Source organism: Mesoplodon mirus (assembly GCF_964341445.2).
Source record: "Mesoplodon mirus genome assembly, chromosome: 13".
Classification (NCBI taxonomy): domain Eukaryota; kingdom Metazoa; phylum Chordata; class Mammalia; order Artiodactyla; family Ziphiidae; genus Mesoplodon; species Mesoplodon mirus.
Window position 1 is genome coordinate 63,309,237 of NC_138989.1, and position 16,515 is coordinate 63,325,751.

The 16,515-nt window shown below is 35.9% G+C and overlaps 1 protein-coding gene across 5 annotated transcripts in view; it reads right to left on the minus strand.

The window, feature by feature from the left end:
• Nucleotides 1-16,515, minus strand: part of PIAS2 (protein inhibitor of activated STAT 2) — a 90,026-nt gene that overhangs the window by 30,344 nt on the left and 43,167 nt on the right. For all 5 annotated transcript variants that reach the window (XM_082640859.1, XM_082640857.1, XM_082640858.1 and 2 more), the window contains 5 exons: nucleotides 16,396-16,446; nucleotides 16,175-16,265; nucleotides 8,428-8,562; nucleotides 6,091-6,196; nucleotides 4,619-4,692 (listed from right to left, as the gene is read on the minus strand). In XM_082640859.1, the coding sequence (XP_082496985.1) occupies nucleotides 4,619-4,692; nucleotides 6,091-6,196; nucleotides 8,428-8,562; nucleotides 16,175-16,265; nucleotides 16,396-16,446 (457 nt within the window). The remainder of the gene's footprint in view (nucleotides 1-4,618; nucleotides 4,693-6,090; nucleotides 6,197-8,427; nucleotides 8,563-16,174; nucleotides 16,266-16,395; nucleotides 16,447-16,515) is intronic.

Sequence of the window (16,515 nt, forward strand, 5' to 3'; positions counted from 1 at the left end):
CTTTAATCTTCGTGATACTTTACATTTTAACCTAACAACTACACTAAACAGTTGATATATATTATCATCCCCATTTTATAATGAGGAAATAGGCAAAAAGAAGCTAACTAAATTGACTAACATTACAAAGTTAGAAAGTGGCAGAGTCAATATTTGAACACAGATGCTCTAACTCCAGAGTCCATAGTACCTCTAAGTGTCTAGGATTCTAAAAGAGATTTTGGAAGTTATAGTGATTCATGCAAGTACGTAGCACAATTTATTTAAGGTGGAAAAAAAGTGAGAAAAGAATGTGAGGTAATTTCTCTTCTATGATATTTGCCTCTATATTTTCCCTTCCTTTAATAACGAATTATCCCTTAAGTAATGTAGAACCTTACAGCATGCTAAAGACTTTTATGTAAATTTCATATAATTCTCATAATAACCCCATGACTCCAAAAGGACTAGTATCTATATTTCTACTTCTGAAATGAAGATGCTGAGGCTACAAGAGGCTAAAAACAATACAATCACTAAGATGCAGTTGCTAGAGCTATAACACAAATCCAAATGTTTTTCACTTTCATAAAGACATTCCTAGTTTTACATTATACATGGTGGTAGTTTTTGGTTTTACTTATCTACCTTTTCCTACTTTGCTAAGAGTTTTTGTTCTATAGGAATGGATGTTGACTAAATATCTATTTAGCACCTAATGAGATGATCAGAGGATTATTTTTTCTTTTTCAATTATTATTATAGATAATTTCAACAGATTTTCTAATATAAAACTATACTTGCATTCCTAAGAGGCATCCCTTTGTTATCACATATTATCCTTGAAAAAGAGTACTGGATTCTACTGGCTAGTGTTTTATTTAGGAATTTTCCATCATTGTTTTTTTACATAATCCATGTTTGGAAACAACCCAAATAATCACTAAAAACGGTTGAAAAAAAATAAGCTGTACCATACCAATTCAACAAAATACCTAGAGTGGTTAAAATTAGATCTAGACATATTAATATATTTAAGATATACCATTAATTTAAAAACAGTAAACCACTGAACAGTATATACAGCACAATATAGTTTTTTCCAATAAACATACACATGATTATAAACAGAGTTAAATCTAGAAAGAAAGATATCATATTATTTAAAATGTTACTTCTGAATAGGTTTTAGCAATTTAAAATTTTCTCTTTTGTTTATTTGAACAACTGTATAATAAAGTAGGTATTATTTGTCAATTTTTTGGATTTGTTTCTTTAAAATAATGCTCTATCTAACTCAACCTACTATGGTTTTTTTAGGCAACCAGTTCTCAAACTTTTGGCTTCAGAATCCCTTTACACTCTTCAAAATTGAGAACCTCCAAGAGCTTATATGTATGTAAGTTGTATTTACCAATGTTTATTGTATTAGAAATTAAGAGACATTTTTAAAACACAAGAATACACAAGTACAGATTCCATCAGCCATCAGAGCAATGACAGCAGCCCCTGTCAGGTAACCCCTATCAAATATCACTGTCTACTCATGAGAGAATGAGAGCAAGAAAGGGACAAACTGTGTCCTAGTATTATTATAAAAATAGTTTTGACTTTCTGGACTTCTTCCAAGAGTCTCAGGGATCCCCAGGTACCCTTGGGCCACAATCTACAATCTGCTGCTTTTTTCTTTTTCTTCCTCTTCTACGCCATTCTCATCTCTCCTGTAACTGCCTTAGAATTTCCATAGCATAAAGAAACAAAAACATTCAGGACTACAAAAGTTGCTGATCCTAAATTTAATGCTACTCTAGTGTCTTCCAAGAGCTAATGAACATTTCCCAAGTTAAAAAAGCATTTATTACTAACTGGCAAAATCTGACCGATTTCCTAATACTGATTACGGAATGTTAATAAAAAAAGATTTGAATGTGCTGAATTCTATTTAGTCAGATGACGGCACTGTTTTGAAATGTATTGATTTTATGAATAAAATGGTATCTAACACTGTAATGCAGCTTTTTTATTAATCAAATATTAAGCAGGTAGTATCTAAATTGATTTTTACTTCATTATAGACTAATTAGTATCTGTCTAAAGAAAGAGTAGGTATAAGCAAAAATGGCTCAAATCAGTGGTTCCAAACTATTTGTAGAAGCGGTACCTTTTTAAAAAAAAACTTGAGTCAGAATCAAACAGGACATAAAATCAAACCTATTTTTCTTTTCTATCCTGGGGCACCCACCTAGCCCACCTCTGCAGGACAGTCCAAAAATCACTAGCTAATATCACTAAGATGGAACTCCTATGTAAAATTCAGATACTGTGTTCAAAAATTTAATTATACACACTCAATCAGATCCCTCTTTAACAGGTGTTGTAAAATGACCTTCCTTAGGTCCTAAGGACAGAGGTTTTGAACTGTGCTCTCACTATCCAGATTCATGTCTACTTCAAATCACTTTACAAACCATATTGTGAAATAGAACATTTCTCCCACAACCTTAAGCTATCATTTTCTCTCATTTTTGCCTAATTAACCCATGGTTCACCACTTATCCTTCCAAACGCCTATGATCCTTTTTTCTTCACCATTTCTCATCACCACCCCAGATCCTGTGTTATTTCCACAGTCAGCTGGCTATACCCCCTCCATTCTGCTATCTTCAACTGATACTAGTATTATCTCTACCTCTAAAACTACTTTCATCATCTAACTTCTGTCATCTATCTGTTAAATTTGATCAAAACACCTGTTTGGTTTTCTGATAACATAGATCACATCCTATAGTTAGCAACCCAACGTTAGGTTAACACTAGTATAGTTGGAAGAGTACCATTCACTCTTTTCTTAGAAAGTGCTCTGAAAAAATCAGGTAGGATGAATACTGAGGAAAGCTCAAAAGATAGTCTCAGAAACAGATCTGTTTTCACTTGTAAGCAGAGAAAGAAAACATTTAATGAACTTAAAACAGAATCTTGTTACTTCATTTCTTCAAATAATTGAAATGTTAATTTTCTTAAAACTGTCAGTTTTATTAAAATTGACACATGTGAAAGGAACTATTCCCTATTCTTATATAGAAGAAATCCTAACCATGCCAATATACCACTCTCACTATTTTGAATGTCCAAGAATCCAATAGTTTGGTTATTGTTTTGTTTTGGTTGTTGTCATGTAGAACAGCACAGTGTTTGAAGGAAAAAGTGGAAAAAAATTTAAAAACCAGTTCCAAGACAGTAAGACTTACAGAAAATGGAACTGTGCAAACTGTACAACTCCTTACGTAAATTGTGTAGGAGCACTTTCTTCCTGGACATACTAAAACAAAAAGGTGACGTGAGTTCCCTTCCCAAATAGTGGTTGTGCTTAGAATACAGCTGGCAATAGAATACAGCTGGCAATGAACATTTGCTGAATATACTAGAGTTAAATCATAAGAAACTTCCAATATCCAAACTGTTTTTGACCATCAAAATGGCAATTTCATGTGTTCCAATTTAATATCAATCTTAACATAAGAAGGAGGAAAAGGTATTGTGAAGAAATGAACTCAAATGAACTCATGACCAGCTTGTGAGTAGAGGAGGTCCCAAGCCCCTCTAGGGCCCCTGCCACCACCTCAGGGCATTAATGTCCTCCTGCAGACCTTCTCTGTGTTTCATAAACACACGTTTCCAATTTCGAAGCAATCCCAATTTCATGTTAAGTCTATCCCTTCCCAATAAAGGTAACTTAAAGTTAATGATAATAGATAATAAAGCTTTAGAAAGAAAGATATCTGCTTTCCCAAATAGAGAGGTAGAGACTTATAATCAGGATATTTATATTTTTGGCCCCATGTGGCAATATGGTACATTGTCTTATAGGAGAACTGGAATAATGTCAGAAGACCAAAATTTAAATCCTTGTTCTACTACAAACTAACTGTGTGATTTGGGTTAGCCAACTCCTTTCAGTCTCAGGTTCCTCATCTGCAAAATGGGAACACTTCCATACAGGCTTGCTAATAAGACAATATAAGGAGCACACAATAGGAACTCAACAAATTATTCCCTTCTCTGACAATTCTCTTTCCATTTAAAAAACTGTATGTTTCTCACAATGGTAGCTGGTCACCAAATGCCTCCCCCCAGCAACTATATTATAAATTCCTAATTCCATACTTTTCTCATAAAGTTCCTCTCATCTGGAAAGGGTCCCTTCCAAGAGTAGTGATTTTATAGAAGCCTTCATCCACTCTTCCTGATCTCGCCTATCAATTAGCATTTATTAGGTCCTAATAACTTTACTGCTATTTTTCAATACCGTTTATATTCTGATAAAAGCAGCCAACTCTCTAGATATGTTCAGTATTAGCTGTGGATTATCGATAATTAACAGTGACAGATTATTCTGAACCTAAAACTCTCTTCCCTCTTTGATGCAATATCCCTTTACACCTCTTCTTGCTTAGTCATTGCCTGAAGAACGTTTGCATTCTTTGGAATTATAATGCTTAACCATGAAGATCCCGGAATGGGAAAACGAAAAAAGTTCAAAATTCTATAATATACCATTCATTCACATACTTACTTTTATAGGAAAATTAGTAACTTATAAAAAGTAAGATGCCCCAGAATGTTTTGTTGCTTTACTTACAGGGCACATCAAGGACACCCGAAGGCTAGTGGTAGCAATTTCACTATCAGGATCCGCAGTAAGTTTTTCTTTAACTTTAGGAGGGAAAATCAATAATAAAAACACAGTTTAAAAAATTAATTGTGACATATGAACAGAATTATAGAAATATATATATCATCTTATATAGTTTCCCAAACACTTCAAATAGATCAAGAAACTACAAAAACAAAACAAAATGTTAAGTATTAACCATACTTCCAGTTATTAGGTTAAAGAATTACAAACTTACAAACTCTAGATGACACGTTTAATTGAATTTTTAAAATTTCTTTTTAAAAGTAAAATTGCAGGTGAGGAAGAGTTTCAAAGCAGAAAGCTGTTTAAGACTTAAGAACAATACAACAACTAGGAAAGGAACTTGGAAGGCAGCTATCCTCTGAGCTTCAGTGCTTTTCTAAAACACATTCATGACTGTTTTAATTTGGGAGTACTGGTAATTTCCAACAATTGTTAAATCTGTAAACAGAAAAGGTAAAATATTCTTATACTTCCTTTAACTATTGAAAACTACTATGGATGTGGGAATGTCTGTGATCTTAATCATCACGTAATGTATACAAGTTATTGTCTATACAAGCTAATGAAGACATACACCACCTTCAGATGCCTAATTCTCAACACCACGATAGGGAGAACAGGACTGGAAGTAGAGACAGTGGAACCTGAGTGGGGTAAAAAAAAAACTATGGAAGAGCTTCCGTGGCTTTCAGCTCTAGGCAGGAAGATCAATACTGTACTGTCTGAAATGAGAAATGGCTTGAGTATAAGAAACAAAATACCATTTCAACCTACTTGGTTCCCTTTTCAACCTAGAGATCCTCTCCTCCTTTCTGGTTCATTCAGTGATATGGGAGGTAACTGGGAGAAAAACATTCTCTTTCCCCCCAAAAAAATGTCCTGCTCCATTAACTTCAATTACTGAACTGAATTACTTACACTTTGGGTTAAGACTTTTTTTTCTCTACCTATTATTATACAGTATGAAAGCAAAGTACAAAATAAAACATCTCAGAAGGCAAATATTATTGTTGATGGATATCAACATTTCTTTTGCAAAAAGACCTTTTTTACTTAGAAGTTTTTAAATGTACATCACACTACACACCGCAGGTTTTGAAGACTTGCATTCCTATTCTCAGGTCAACGTAGGCATCAAAACTGCCATCAACCTGATATTTACCTAAATAACTTCTTATGAAAAGGTGAAAAATCAGATTAGTTGAGATTTAAAATTAATCCTCTTGGGAGTGGTTTCTAAGAGAAGGGCTTTTCAATTCATAGGGCTCCATTCTTAGAGTGTTTTTAATTCATAATTCATTTTAGGTTTCTAATAATTGTTCCCAAATTGTTCCTGTACGGATGTATATGTGAAGCTTTTTAAATTTCCATTTAAAGCATCTCATATGCTCAGTCTTACAAACATTACTTACTTAGTGCTCTGGAATGATCAGGGTTTCTAATACCTTTCATTTTTAATCTCTGTAATAACATGGCTGATGTGAGCTGTCGTACAAGATATACAGACATGGAGTAATTCTACAAAGAAAGATAATCTGTATTAAAGATGAGAGATAATAGTCTATTTACATAAAACACTTGTCTAAGAAGCTCTGGTTTCTAAAAATAACATTCAAAATAACTTCCACAAGACGGTCAATGACTGGGAAGGGAACAAAATCAACTCAGCTACTTTAGGGAAGATGAACGCTTCATCATCTCAGTGATTGAGATATTTCTCAATCACTTATAACTTTAAAACATCTATGTGAAAGATAAAATGGCTCAGATCAGTGGTTTTCAAACTGTGTTTCTAACTTAGCAAAACTGGTGCTTTAGGGGTCACCATGGTATAAATGAGAATGCATTCTCCCATGCCCACTTTTAACTAGAATTTTCTGTTTTTATGCAATGGGGCTCTCATAATATATTCATTGAAAAATACGTTCCACTGCAAAAACAAAGTTCAAACACCTGTGGTCTAAATTAACACTTCACATCCAGAGTTCCACAGTTCTAATTCTGGCAGACACTTGCTACATGGCCTTAGGCAAATCACTCATATGAACCCAAAATCAGCTTTCTTTTGAGAAAAAATTTGACAATTAATTCCTGTTCCCAAACGGGCATTTTACTAGGGAAGGGGAAGCTACTACAGTATATAAGACACATGAAGAAACTATAAAAATAAAAAAGACAAGGCCAGAAAATAATAGCATCCAATCCCATACTCTCTTAGATCTGGCACAAAGGAACTTTCATTAGCTATTTATAAAGCTATGAAGAGATGATATACAATTTTACCTAAATGCTAAAAACCTACTTTCATTACATTCATTCATTCAATCAATTCTATAATAAACAAAATACTTTTAATAGTTGCCAAACCAAATACTTTAAATATCATTTTTAATGTCCTGTAACAGTCCTTTCAAATTTCTGAATACCCACTATAGTGTGAAAATTTAAGTCAATTAATCATTATAATTACAAGGAAAGAATATTATTCCCATTATGTGGCCAAAAAACCCCCACACCTGTCAGGCCTTCGATGTCTGCAATCTTTTACTCAAAAAAATCTGTAAATTCATAATCATTTCAAAAAGATATACTAACTTCTGTTCAAATTCCTCTCACTAAGCTTTAAAGCATTAATACTTGCTCAGTTAACAATGTCCCTTATATTTGCATATAACACCCATTCTCGAGATTTTATTTATTCTTTATAATAAGCAGTCCTCAGGGAATTAAGCAATTTGGCCAAAATCAAACAATTTGCCAACTTGGGACTAAGCCAAGATTTCCCAAATCCTTATCCAGTGCTTTACCACTGTACATTCAGTTCACACAAATAAAAAATATTAGGGATCAGTGTCTTATGATAAAAAAGTTAGAGTAAAAATTCAGAAATGAGAGCTCAAGAGAACAATCATTAAAGAGATCCTAATGTCTGTACAGTCAATACAAAAATATTCTTTATATCCAGCTCTGCAATTACCTTGGTGATAAAACCAAATAATTCTGGCTACAAACATGACTCAACTTCTCCATCCACAAATAGGAATACTATCCTTTATTTCTATGAAACAGCAACATTAAAGTTGATGTTCAGAAGTTAACTGAAATCTCTTGCCATTCTATTATTTCAGTTATATAAACAAGCAGTTCTAAAACGGAAATCCCTTGTTGTATTAATCAGTATCTCATAATTGACAAAATGCATTTTGAGACTAAGCATCAGCAGAAACCCAGGTTCATCAACCTAAAAATACAGAGGAAATAATATAAGTCTAAGTAAATATTTTCATATGGATGCCCACATGTTATTTGAAGTATCAGCTGTTCATATAAAGGCTGGAACAGATTATTTCTAATCACAACATGAGTACATTTAACCAAATGTTAATCTTCTTCAAAGCCTGAGAAAGCTTTCTTTGTTCCTCTTCAAAGATATATAACATTACCCCAAATTCCCAGTTTCTTAAAATACTACTTAAACACACATAAACACAATTGTGATTAACCATTAACTTAAGAAATACTGTAATGATACTTATTTCCCTTCTAAGAAAATAAAGAGATGATACTCAGGAAACCTTAAAGTTTTAACCTTGAAAATCTCTACATCTCTACCCTGAACTGAAAATTACTGCTTTTTGGGGTTACAAACAGAAAACTGAATGAGCTGGAGCTAGTAGCCTAAGAAAAAACAAAGTAAATCAACACCTAGTGGGAACACTTTCATGCTACCCAGAGAAAAGAATCTTTACCTTTCCAATTTCTGATGCCCAAGAAATGGAAATCTGGTTTGGCACAGCTGAGGATAATCTAACTAAAGATGTAATATTCAAAGGGCGTCCAGGGCGCTTCTGTTCAATCCCATTTTTAGGTGGTGGTGCATAGCCCTATAACCAAGAAAGAAAAACAATATTAAATTCTCTGTAGAGGAGCAAACATTTTCTCCAAGACGAGTACAGTATCTTGCCTAATTTCAGTCACACTTAATTACTTTTATTTTATCCTGGAAATCACATAGTCCTCACCCTAAGGTCACCAATCCAAAAGAGGAAAATGACCTTTTAAAAATGTTACAAAATATTTCACAAATACAGAAAAATACAAAAAAATCCATGTTCCATTAAAATTAAAGATGCTGAGATCTTGCCATATTGACATATGAATTTTTTTCCTTTTTTTAAACAATAAAGTTGCATCTCTTTACACTGATTCATCTTAGGAGCTCTCATTCATTCAAATACTAGGGGTGAGAGAGGGAAAACGAACTCTGGAAATTAAAAAAAAAAAGAAAATCGGTGAATTTCAAAGGAATTATTAAAATCTTCTGAGTGATATAAAAGCTCTCCACTGTCTTCTCTCCGAGTAGAACAGAGATTGCCATCTTTAAAACCAGGTCACGTTAACAAAAAAGAATAACCAATATTTCATTTGACATTGAATTAGCTTGATGGCTATAATAAAATCGCTACTTACATATTTTTCTATTTTTTTCTACTCATTAAGTATTTGTTTTAAATAGTAAACAGTCTCACTTTTGATTTCACAGTACATCCAATTCTCAATTACCACAGGACTTTTCAGTTTCTGGTTTTCAAAACCAATATAGTTTTTAGAAAATTAAAATTTCTTAACTGCGAAAACATCTACGTATTAAAAAGCACACACCATATTTCATTGAATCTAAGATGCCAATGATGCAATTTATGTACCACTGAGAAGGAAAAAACAGTAAGTTAATGATACAACCTAATGTACTTTTTTTCCTGCAAACATATCAAGAAAACATAAGCAAAATGAACTGGCTAACATATTCCTTTAGGATATACAGAAGAATCTTTTGAATCATTTTTTTCACTGTCATCAATGCATGTTTTCCACATGATACTCTCCTATATGCCCCCAAGAGCTCAAGATAAAAATACTTCTTAAAATTATATTCTACTCCACAAATATCTCTCAGATTTCCTCACAAGTCACTGACACCCTTAGACTAACTGCAAGTGTTAATGTTGACACGCCCTGGATATCAAGAGAACAAAAATTTCAAATAACAGCCAGGATTCACGAACCTTCCTCGAAATGTTCTCAAGTCATTTGTTGACAGAAAAACCGATGAAGGGGAGTTAACCAGTCATGCCATGGGAATAATAACATCAGGGTTGTACAAGTGCGGGCAACAACAATACATTACAGCTGCCACCTGATCATCAGAAACTGTTAAGACACCTCTAGATTTTAAAGATGTCAAAAATATGCACCTTGGTAACTATGAGATACAGTTTTGGTGGTATCACACAGCAGAGCCTAGGAAAACAGTCTATCACACTAGGGAACACCTTTCGCTGCCTTGTAGGATGTAGGATAGTAATTATTAAGTGTGAATTCCCATGATAACTTGTAATCTATAACTTACAACAAGACTTTGAAAATCATTGAGAACTATCTGAGCAGAGGAATAGAAGACAAAGAGAAGAACGTAAATAACTTTCATTACACTATGGAAAAGGGAAATTGTGTGTGCGCGTGTGTGTGTAGAGGAGGATTATGCCCATCTAAAGTTGTTCAAGTGAAATAAAACAAAGAAGCAAACTCATAAGAAAGTCCTCTTATCAAGACTAGGAATTGGTTCAACGAGCAACACACACAAGGAATATCAACACCAATATCTGGGTAATTGTGAATGAAACCTTTGTTTTGCCTGTTTTGGGCTTGAAAGACAATTCTGTCTTCTGGTATGTCCACTAGTACGTTAACCAAATAAAAATAATGGCACAGGGTGTGCCAAAATGATAAAAACTCATGAACTAGTTAGACAATAAACTCTGTAAATTGGAATTTGAGACACCCAGCAACAATGTTGTTAGTTAATTTGACAGAAGAGAGCAATAGAGGGGAAGAGAATAAATGAGCACATAAGAATGAGGTGTTAGCAAATTCAAAACCAAATACAGTACTAGTATTATTCACCGAAATATTTTAAATCTATTCTCTACCCACATGACTAGTTTAATTTCATTGGTAATTCTGAGTTATCTGTATACTTATATTCTCCCTCTGACCAACAGTATCACCTCCAGTCAACCATCAGTCACCTGATTATTGAGAACAGGATATACCGTTGACCCTTACACAATGCGGGGTCTGGGGCACTCACCCTCCACACAGTTGAAAATCCAAGTATAACTTACAGTCAGCCCTCTGAATATGCAGTATTTGGACCCGAGCAGTTCAAACCCATGTTGTTCAAGGGTCAACCCTAAAAGCTGAGCCTTCACATATTTCTAACAATTTTCCATATCTAAAGCAAAAATACAATTAAGTTCATCTGACAGGAGACCTTTGGAGTAAATCTAAAGCTTTCTAAATAAAGGCTGCTGGAGAGCCATTGAAAGATTTTTTCATCAGTCTCAACCTAACATTTCAATAAAAGATATACCTAAAGAAACTTTTCTGTTACATGCTCTGACAACATCCCATCTACTTGTAATTCTGACAAAAGATGAGTGTTGCTCCTTTAACATTTTCCCCCTAATTTTCTAATTACCATTACTACTATAATACTACCAACATATTTACTATTTTACTTTGTATTATAAAAATTTTCAAACATACACAAGAGTAGAAAGAACAGTAAAGTACCCACCAAACCACTTCAATAACCAACATGTTGCCAATCTTGTTTCATTTGCCTCTGGCCCAACCCGAGCCCACCCCAAAATACATACCCCCCTCCCAAAATACATACCCCACACATATACACATTTATTTTTGCCCGAGTATTTAAATGCAAGTTCTAGACATGCCATTTGACCCATACTTTTATATGCATCTTTAAAAGACCTTAAAAAAAAACAGTATCATGACCTTAATTTAATCATAACTTAAAAAAACTGTCTAGGGCTTCCCTGGTGGCGCAGTGGTTGAGAGTCCGCCTGCCGATGCAGGGGACACGGGTTCCTGCCCCGGTCTGTGAAGATCCCACATGCCGCGGAGCGGCTGGGCCCGTGAGCCATGGCTGCTGAGCCTGCGCGTCTGGAGCCTGTGCTCCGCAACGGGAGAGGCCACAGCAGTGAGAGGCCAGCATACCACAAAACAAACAAACAAACAAACAAAAAACTGTCTAATATCTTTATATTCCAATTTCTCAACCGCTTCAGAGATGTCTTTTATCTTTTTATTACTGAAAGTTTCAAACCTATACAAAAATAGGGAAAAAAGTATAACAAATTCCCATATACCTATCATCCAATTCAATAATTTACTTATAAGCAGTCTTTACCCCCATCTCAGATTATTATATAAGGTATCGCAGACACATTACTTTATCCATACATAGTTTGGTATATATGATGTCCTTTACAGTTTGAATCGCAATCCAAACTTGACCCTCACAGTGTTGTTTCTGAAGTCTCCTTTATTCTATATTAAAGAATAATTTTTATTCTCTCCCACCCGCTGCCTCCAATTCTACTCCTTTTCCAGTGCTGTCATTGGAGACCCCAGGGCTTCTGACCTGAAGAATGACCTCTTCTTCTGTATTAGACAGACTGCTTCCTCACAGTATGAAAGTGTGATACTCCCATGTTTTAAGCTGGTAATTAGTTGTACAGGTTTGACCAAATTCAGGTTCAAATTTTCAGGCACAAAAACTACATAAGGAATGTTATGTTCTTCCTATTGTACCACATCATGAGGCACAGAATGTCTGTCTGCCCCATTTTCAGAAATGTAAAAGTTGATCAGTTCAGCTGATGTAGGCCTGATCCTTCCACTATAAAGTTCCGCATCCAGCTTTGACCTAATGGTTTTAATATCCATTGATGATGGTTACCTAGATCCATTATATGATTACGGATTACAAAAAAAGTTTTTAAATCCAGTCTTCCTTTTGCTTATATTAGTTGAAATCTTTTTCCATAAAGAACTTGACCACATCAACATTTGGTTACTCTGAAATCAATGATTCTCTCCCTTAACCAGTTTTTAAGAGTAATGAGTTGATGTAACCTCCAATGGTTTATTTTAGCATAATTATAAACTCATTTATATATTTGATAATTTTGAGTCCACTGAAGTATTATTTTTTTAGATGCCAATATTATCCCATCTTAGGCCAAGGGGATCTCTTCAAATTGGTGTGTGTGTGTGTGTGTTTCAAAAGAAAAAATATTGATTTACTTCAGGCCAGATTTGCTGTGAGGCAGACCATCGGTGTAACTAATATATGCAGGAAAAAAATAATATATCAGCAAAAAGAAATCCACAAACTCAGAAAGAGAATACATTGAGATGACGGCACTAGTACTAATAAGCCTCCCGCTGCACCGAGAGGAAATACTTAGGAGATCTTTGTCAGCTGAACTGTAAGCACACATTCGCTCCACTCTTTGGAATCTTTCCAAGAAATACCACCCCATGTCAACCCACCTCCACACCCCAACCTTACAGGTCCACAGGTTTACATAAATTTCTCAAAATCCGTTTAAAAGGAAAAATAATTCAGCCTCTCAAAATAACTCTCCAAGCAAAGAATTTTTCTCTTCTGCCCTTAAAACCGTGTAATTTTCTCATCTGGCTGTCAGTGTGTATGCTCACACTGCTTGAGTCAAAGGTGGAGGTGTGGGGAAGATTCTCAGAGGCAGTTTCACTTGTGTCTGTCCACTCCGCACTTATCGTTCTACAAGTCCTGCTATGAACTGCTTACTGTCATCCCTGTATCAAGGGACTGGAAAAATCAAGGGATAAAGATGTCTTATAAAACTCAGCATGTTGATATGGGTAAAACAGCACATAAACTGCTTTCATCACTATTTGACCCTTAAGAATCCAGGGACACATTGCTATTATCAAGGTAACACCAGTTCCCATTCAGTTTACTCTTTGTTCATCGTGGATCCATAATGACTACATACTGCAATAAGGTCATACACATAGACACTTGTTCCCAGACACAAATTCGAATTTATTCAGAGCTCTAGTGGGAAATCCCATGACTTACTCCTCCAGGATCTGTTGTATGATAAACCAGGATCATGGGCAAGGACACATGTCGAACTTCTTTGTGGCCTGTTGATGCTTCTTACAATTAGAACAAAGTCCCTGAAGATCTCCATGGTGGTGAAGAGCTCACTTCTTCTTCTCAGGCAGCAGTACACTCACATGATTCTCATAAATCTGCTTCATGCTAGTAAAGGCTCCGTATTACATTACCCCAAACAACAGCAATTGTGGATCAAGGGGAGGTCTCAGCAGTTTTTCATCAGTTGCATGTCAATTTATGTCAACTGTTCCATAGGCGTTCACAGGGCTGAAGACGAAAAACCTGGGAAAGACTGGCATCTAGTCTTTGGGGTGGTCCTATTAGGGTTAGGCAAGCTCACCCTTGCCCCCACCATCACCCCATTGCCTTCTGTTTGTGAAATCTGTTTTGAAATCCTTTGTCCTAATGCTCACCTTTCTTCTCCTCCCTCACAAGTGCTCCTGGAGCCACTGCAGGACTCTGGCTCCAGAGGTGAGTGCAAGACTCATCAGACAAAGGGTGTTTCACGCAGTAGCTGATGTGTTCACAAACAGCTTAGTATAAGTGCTCAACGGTTAGTTAGTGCTTTTGGTAAGAAAACAGCAGTGACTGAGTAACAATGTCCCAGAGGAAGTGCTCAACTGTCTGATTTCTTCTCTCTCAAAAGTCCTGGAAGAATGACAAATTCAGAGCTATCCATAGTGGTGCTGCAGATCTCATGGATGAAAATATTATAGCAAAAATACTGGTGCACCTGGAAAATTGTGTGGAACGTGTGTATACACATCTGTCACTATCATATTTTCTGAAGCAATGCCAGAGTTTAGGTAGAGCCTCACACATTTCAGACATGACCCCCCAGCACTGGCACATATAATACTGGATAGATCTTCAAGGTGGGTCTATAGACACCAAGAAGATCATCATAATTAGATATTTCTTCAAGGAGAATGAGAGTTAAATAGCAGTAAAAGTCAAAGGTCAAAAGAAATCTTAGCCCATCGTGGACAAAGAAAATTGGATATGAAAAGCAATGGAAAATGTGCTATCATTCCAAAATCCCAGGTTTCCTTTGCTACACATCTGGCCGCCCAGTGGCATCCTTCAGCTCCAAGTAAGGCTGCTTCTTCCCTTGGTTTAGATCATTATATGATCCATCCAGATAAAAGACAGCTCCTGAGATCTGTTGTTGCTTATAGTCAGAAATCCAAGAGACAAAATGTCCAACCGGGGTTTGAACATGCACAAGGCCATGTAAGCATTCCTCCCCACCATATCTGCTCAGCCTCTGAAATTTCCCCTTTCATCCCCAGAAAACTCTCTCTCATGATTTCAGCCTCACAGACATCTTTCAAAAAGAGTAGGCAGTGGTGCAGTATTGCTCAAGCCCTATAAAATGCATGAAACACGTTATTTCTCAGGTCTCTAAATCCACAGGCTACGTATGAGAGAAATCAGACTCGTGACAACCAAGAAGTCACATCTTTGACTGGCAGGGTCGGCCTTGGCCATGGGCCATCTTCACTTTGGGCTTCAACTACAACCACTTGGTCCTGGTACAGCCTGCTCACAGTTGTTGCGCATATACTTATTCCAGAGACAAGACTTGTGCCCAGCAGGGATGCTAAACAGCTGCCCCATCTCTATCTCAACAGTCACATGGTATCTGCTTTGCTGAAATGGCAGCTTAACATAATGGTGGAATCACTGTTCTCACAGCACTTCTTCAGTTAAGATACATATCCACTCTGTAGGGCTTGAAAAACAGGCCATGCTCTACTACTATTGTGATTAAGGCTTTACTTCCACACAGCTGTACCAAATTAGTAACTTAGTCCAAACCTCAGTGGAGACAGATACATAGTCCAGTTCAACAATAAACTGTTATATTAAGATTTGACTAACAGGATTTGAAGAGTCTGGAGCTGTCTAACAGGTCAGAAACAGGCTATACACACTGAAAGAGAGAATGTGTGTGTTTATCTCCCAGGTGCTGAAGCCCATATACTACTTCACTGCTTAAACAATAGGTTGTCAATCAAATACCACTGCATCCATCCCCCAAGTGTGTGCACCATCAAGGCTCAAGCTCAGAATTCTTAATCTCCATGTCCAGTTGCTCTCAGCAGCCTCTAACTTTCATCATCTTATCCATGGCTGAGGCCCAGCTCATTCAGACATCCACTACAACATGCTGCCCTAGATATGCAGGTCCTGCCCTGCTACTATGCCATTTGATATGATCTTAAGAGTCTTTCACAGCTTCCTCGCTTCCTGGCACAAGATGCTTCAAGCTCATCTTTTCCATCTCCCCCAAACCTGGAATCAGCCACTTCCCCAAGGAGCCATGAATCTCTTTAGTGGAAAACAGTATTTAATGCTGGGACTGTTCATTGGTACTAAGTGATCACTATTTCTAGGCCTTGTTAGTATTTATAATAAACTTACATACAAAAGTCTGTGAATAAAAAGCAACTTACAGGCAAAGGAAACAGCTTCCCATTTACTTTTATACAGAGACTATTGGGATAGTTATCTTCTTGAGGACAACTCGTCTCTGCCAGGCAAAGTCTGCATTAAAGGAAAAAAAGAAATACTCTTAAATAATGTACTCAAACACGCTTATGTATTTACAAATTCAGGACTATATACATATAGTTACAAGTATAAAATTAAAGTAACTAGAAAATTTCAAACTCACCTCAACTGAACTTGGACTGTATAATCTCTCCTACCACCTGGCAAAAAATCCCTGTTGGAAAGAGAAAAAAATTGGGTTAAGAAAACACAACTAGAATTCACAGAAACATTCTCAACAGAA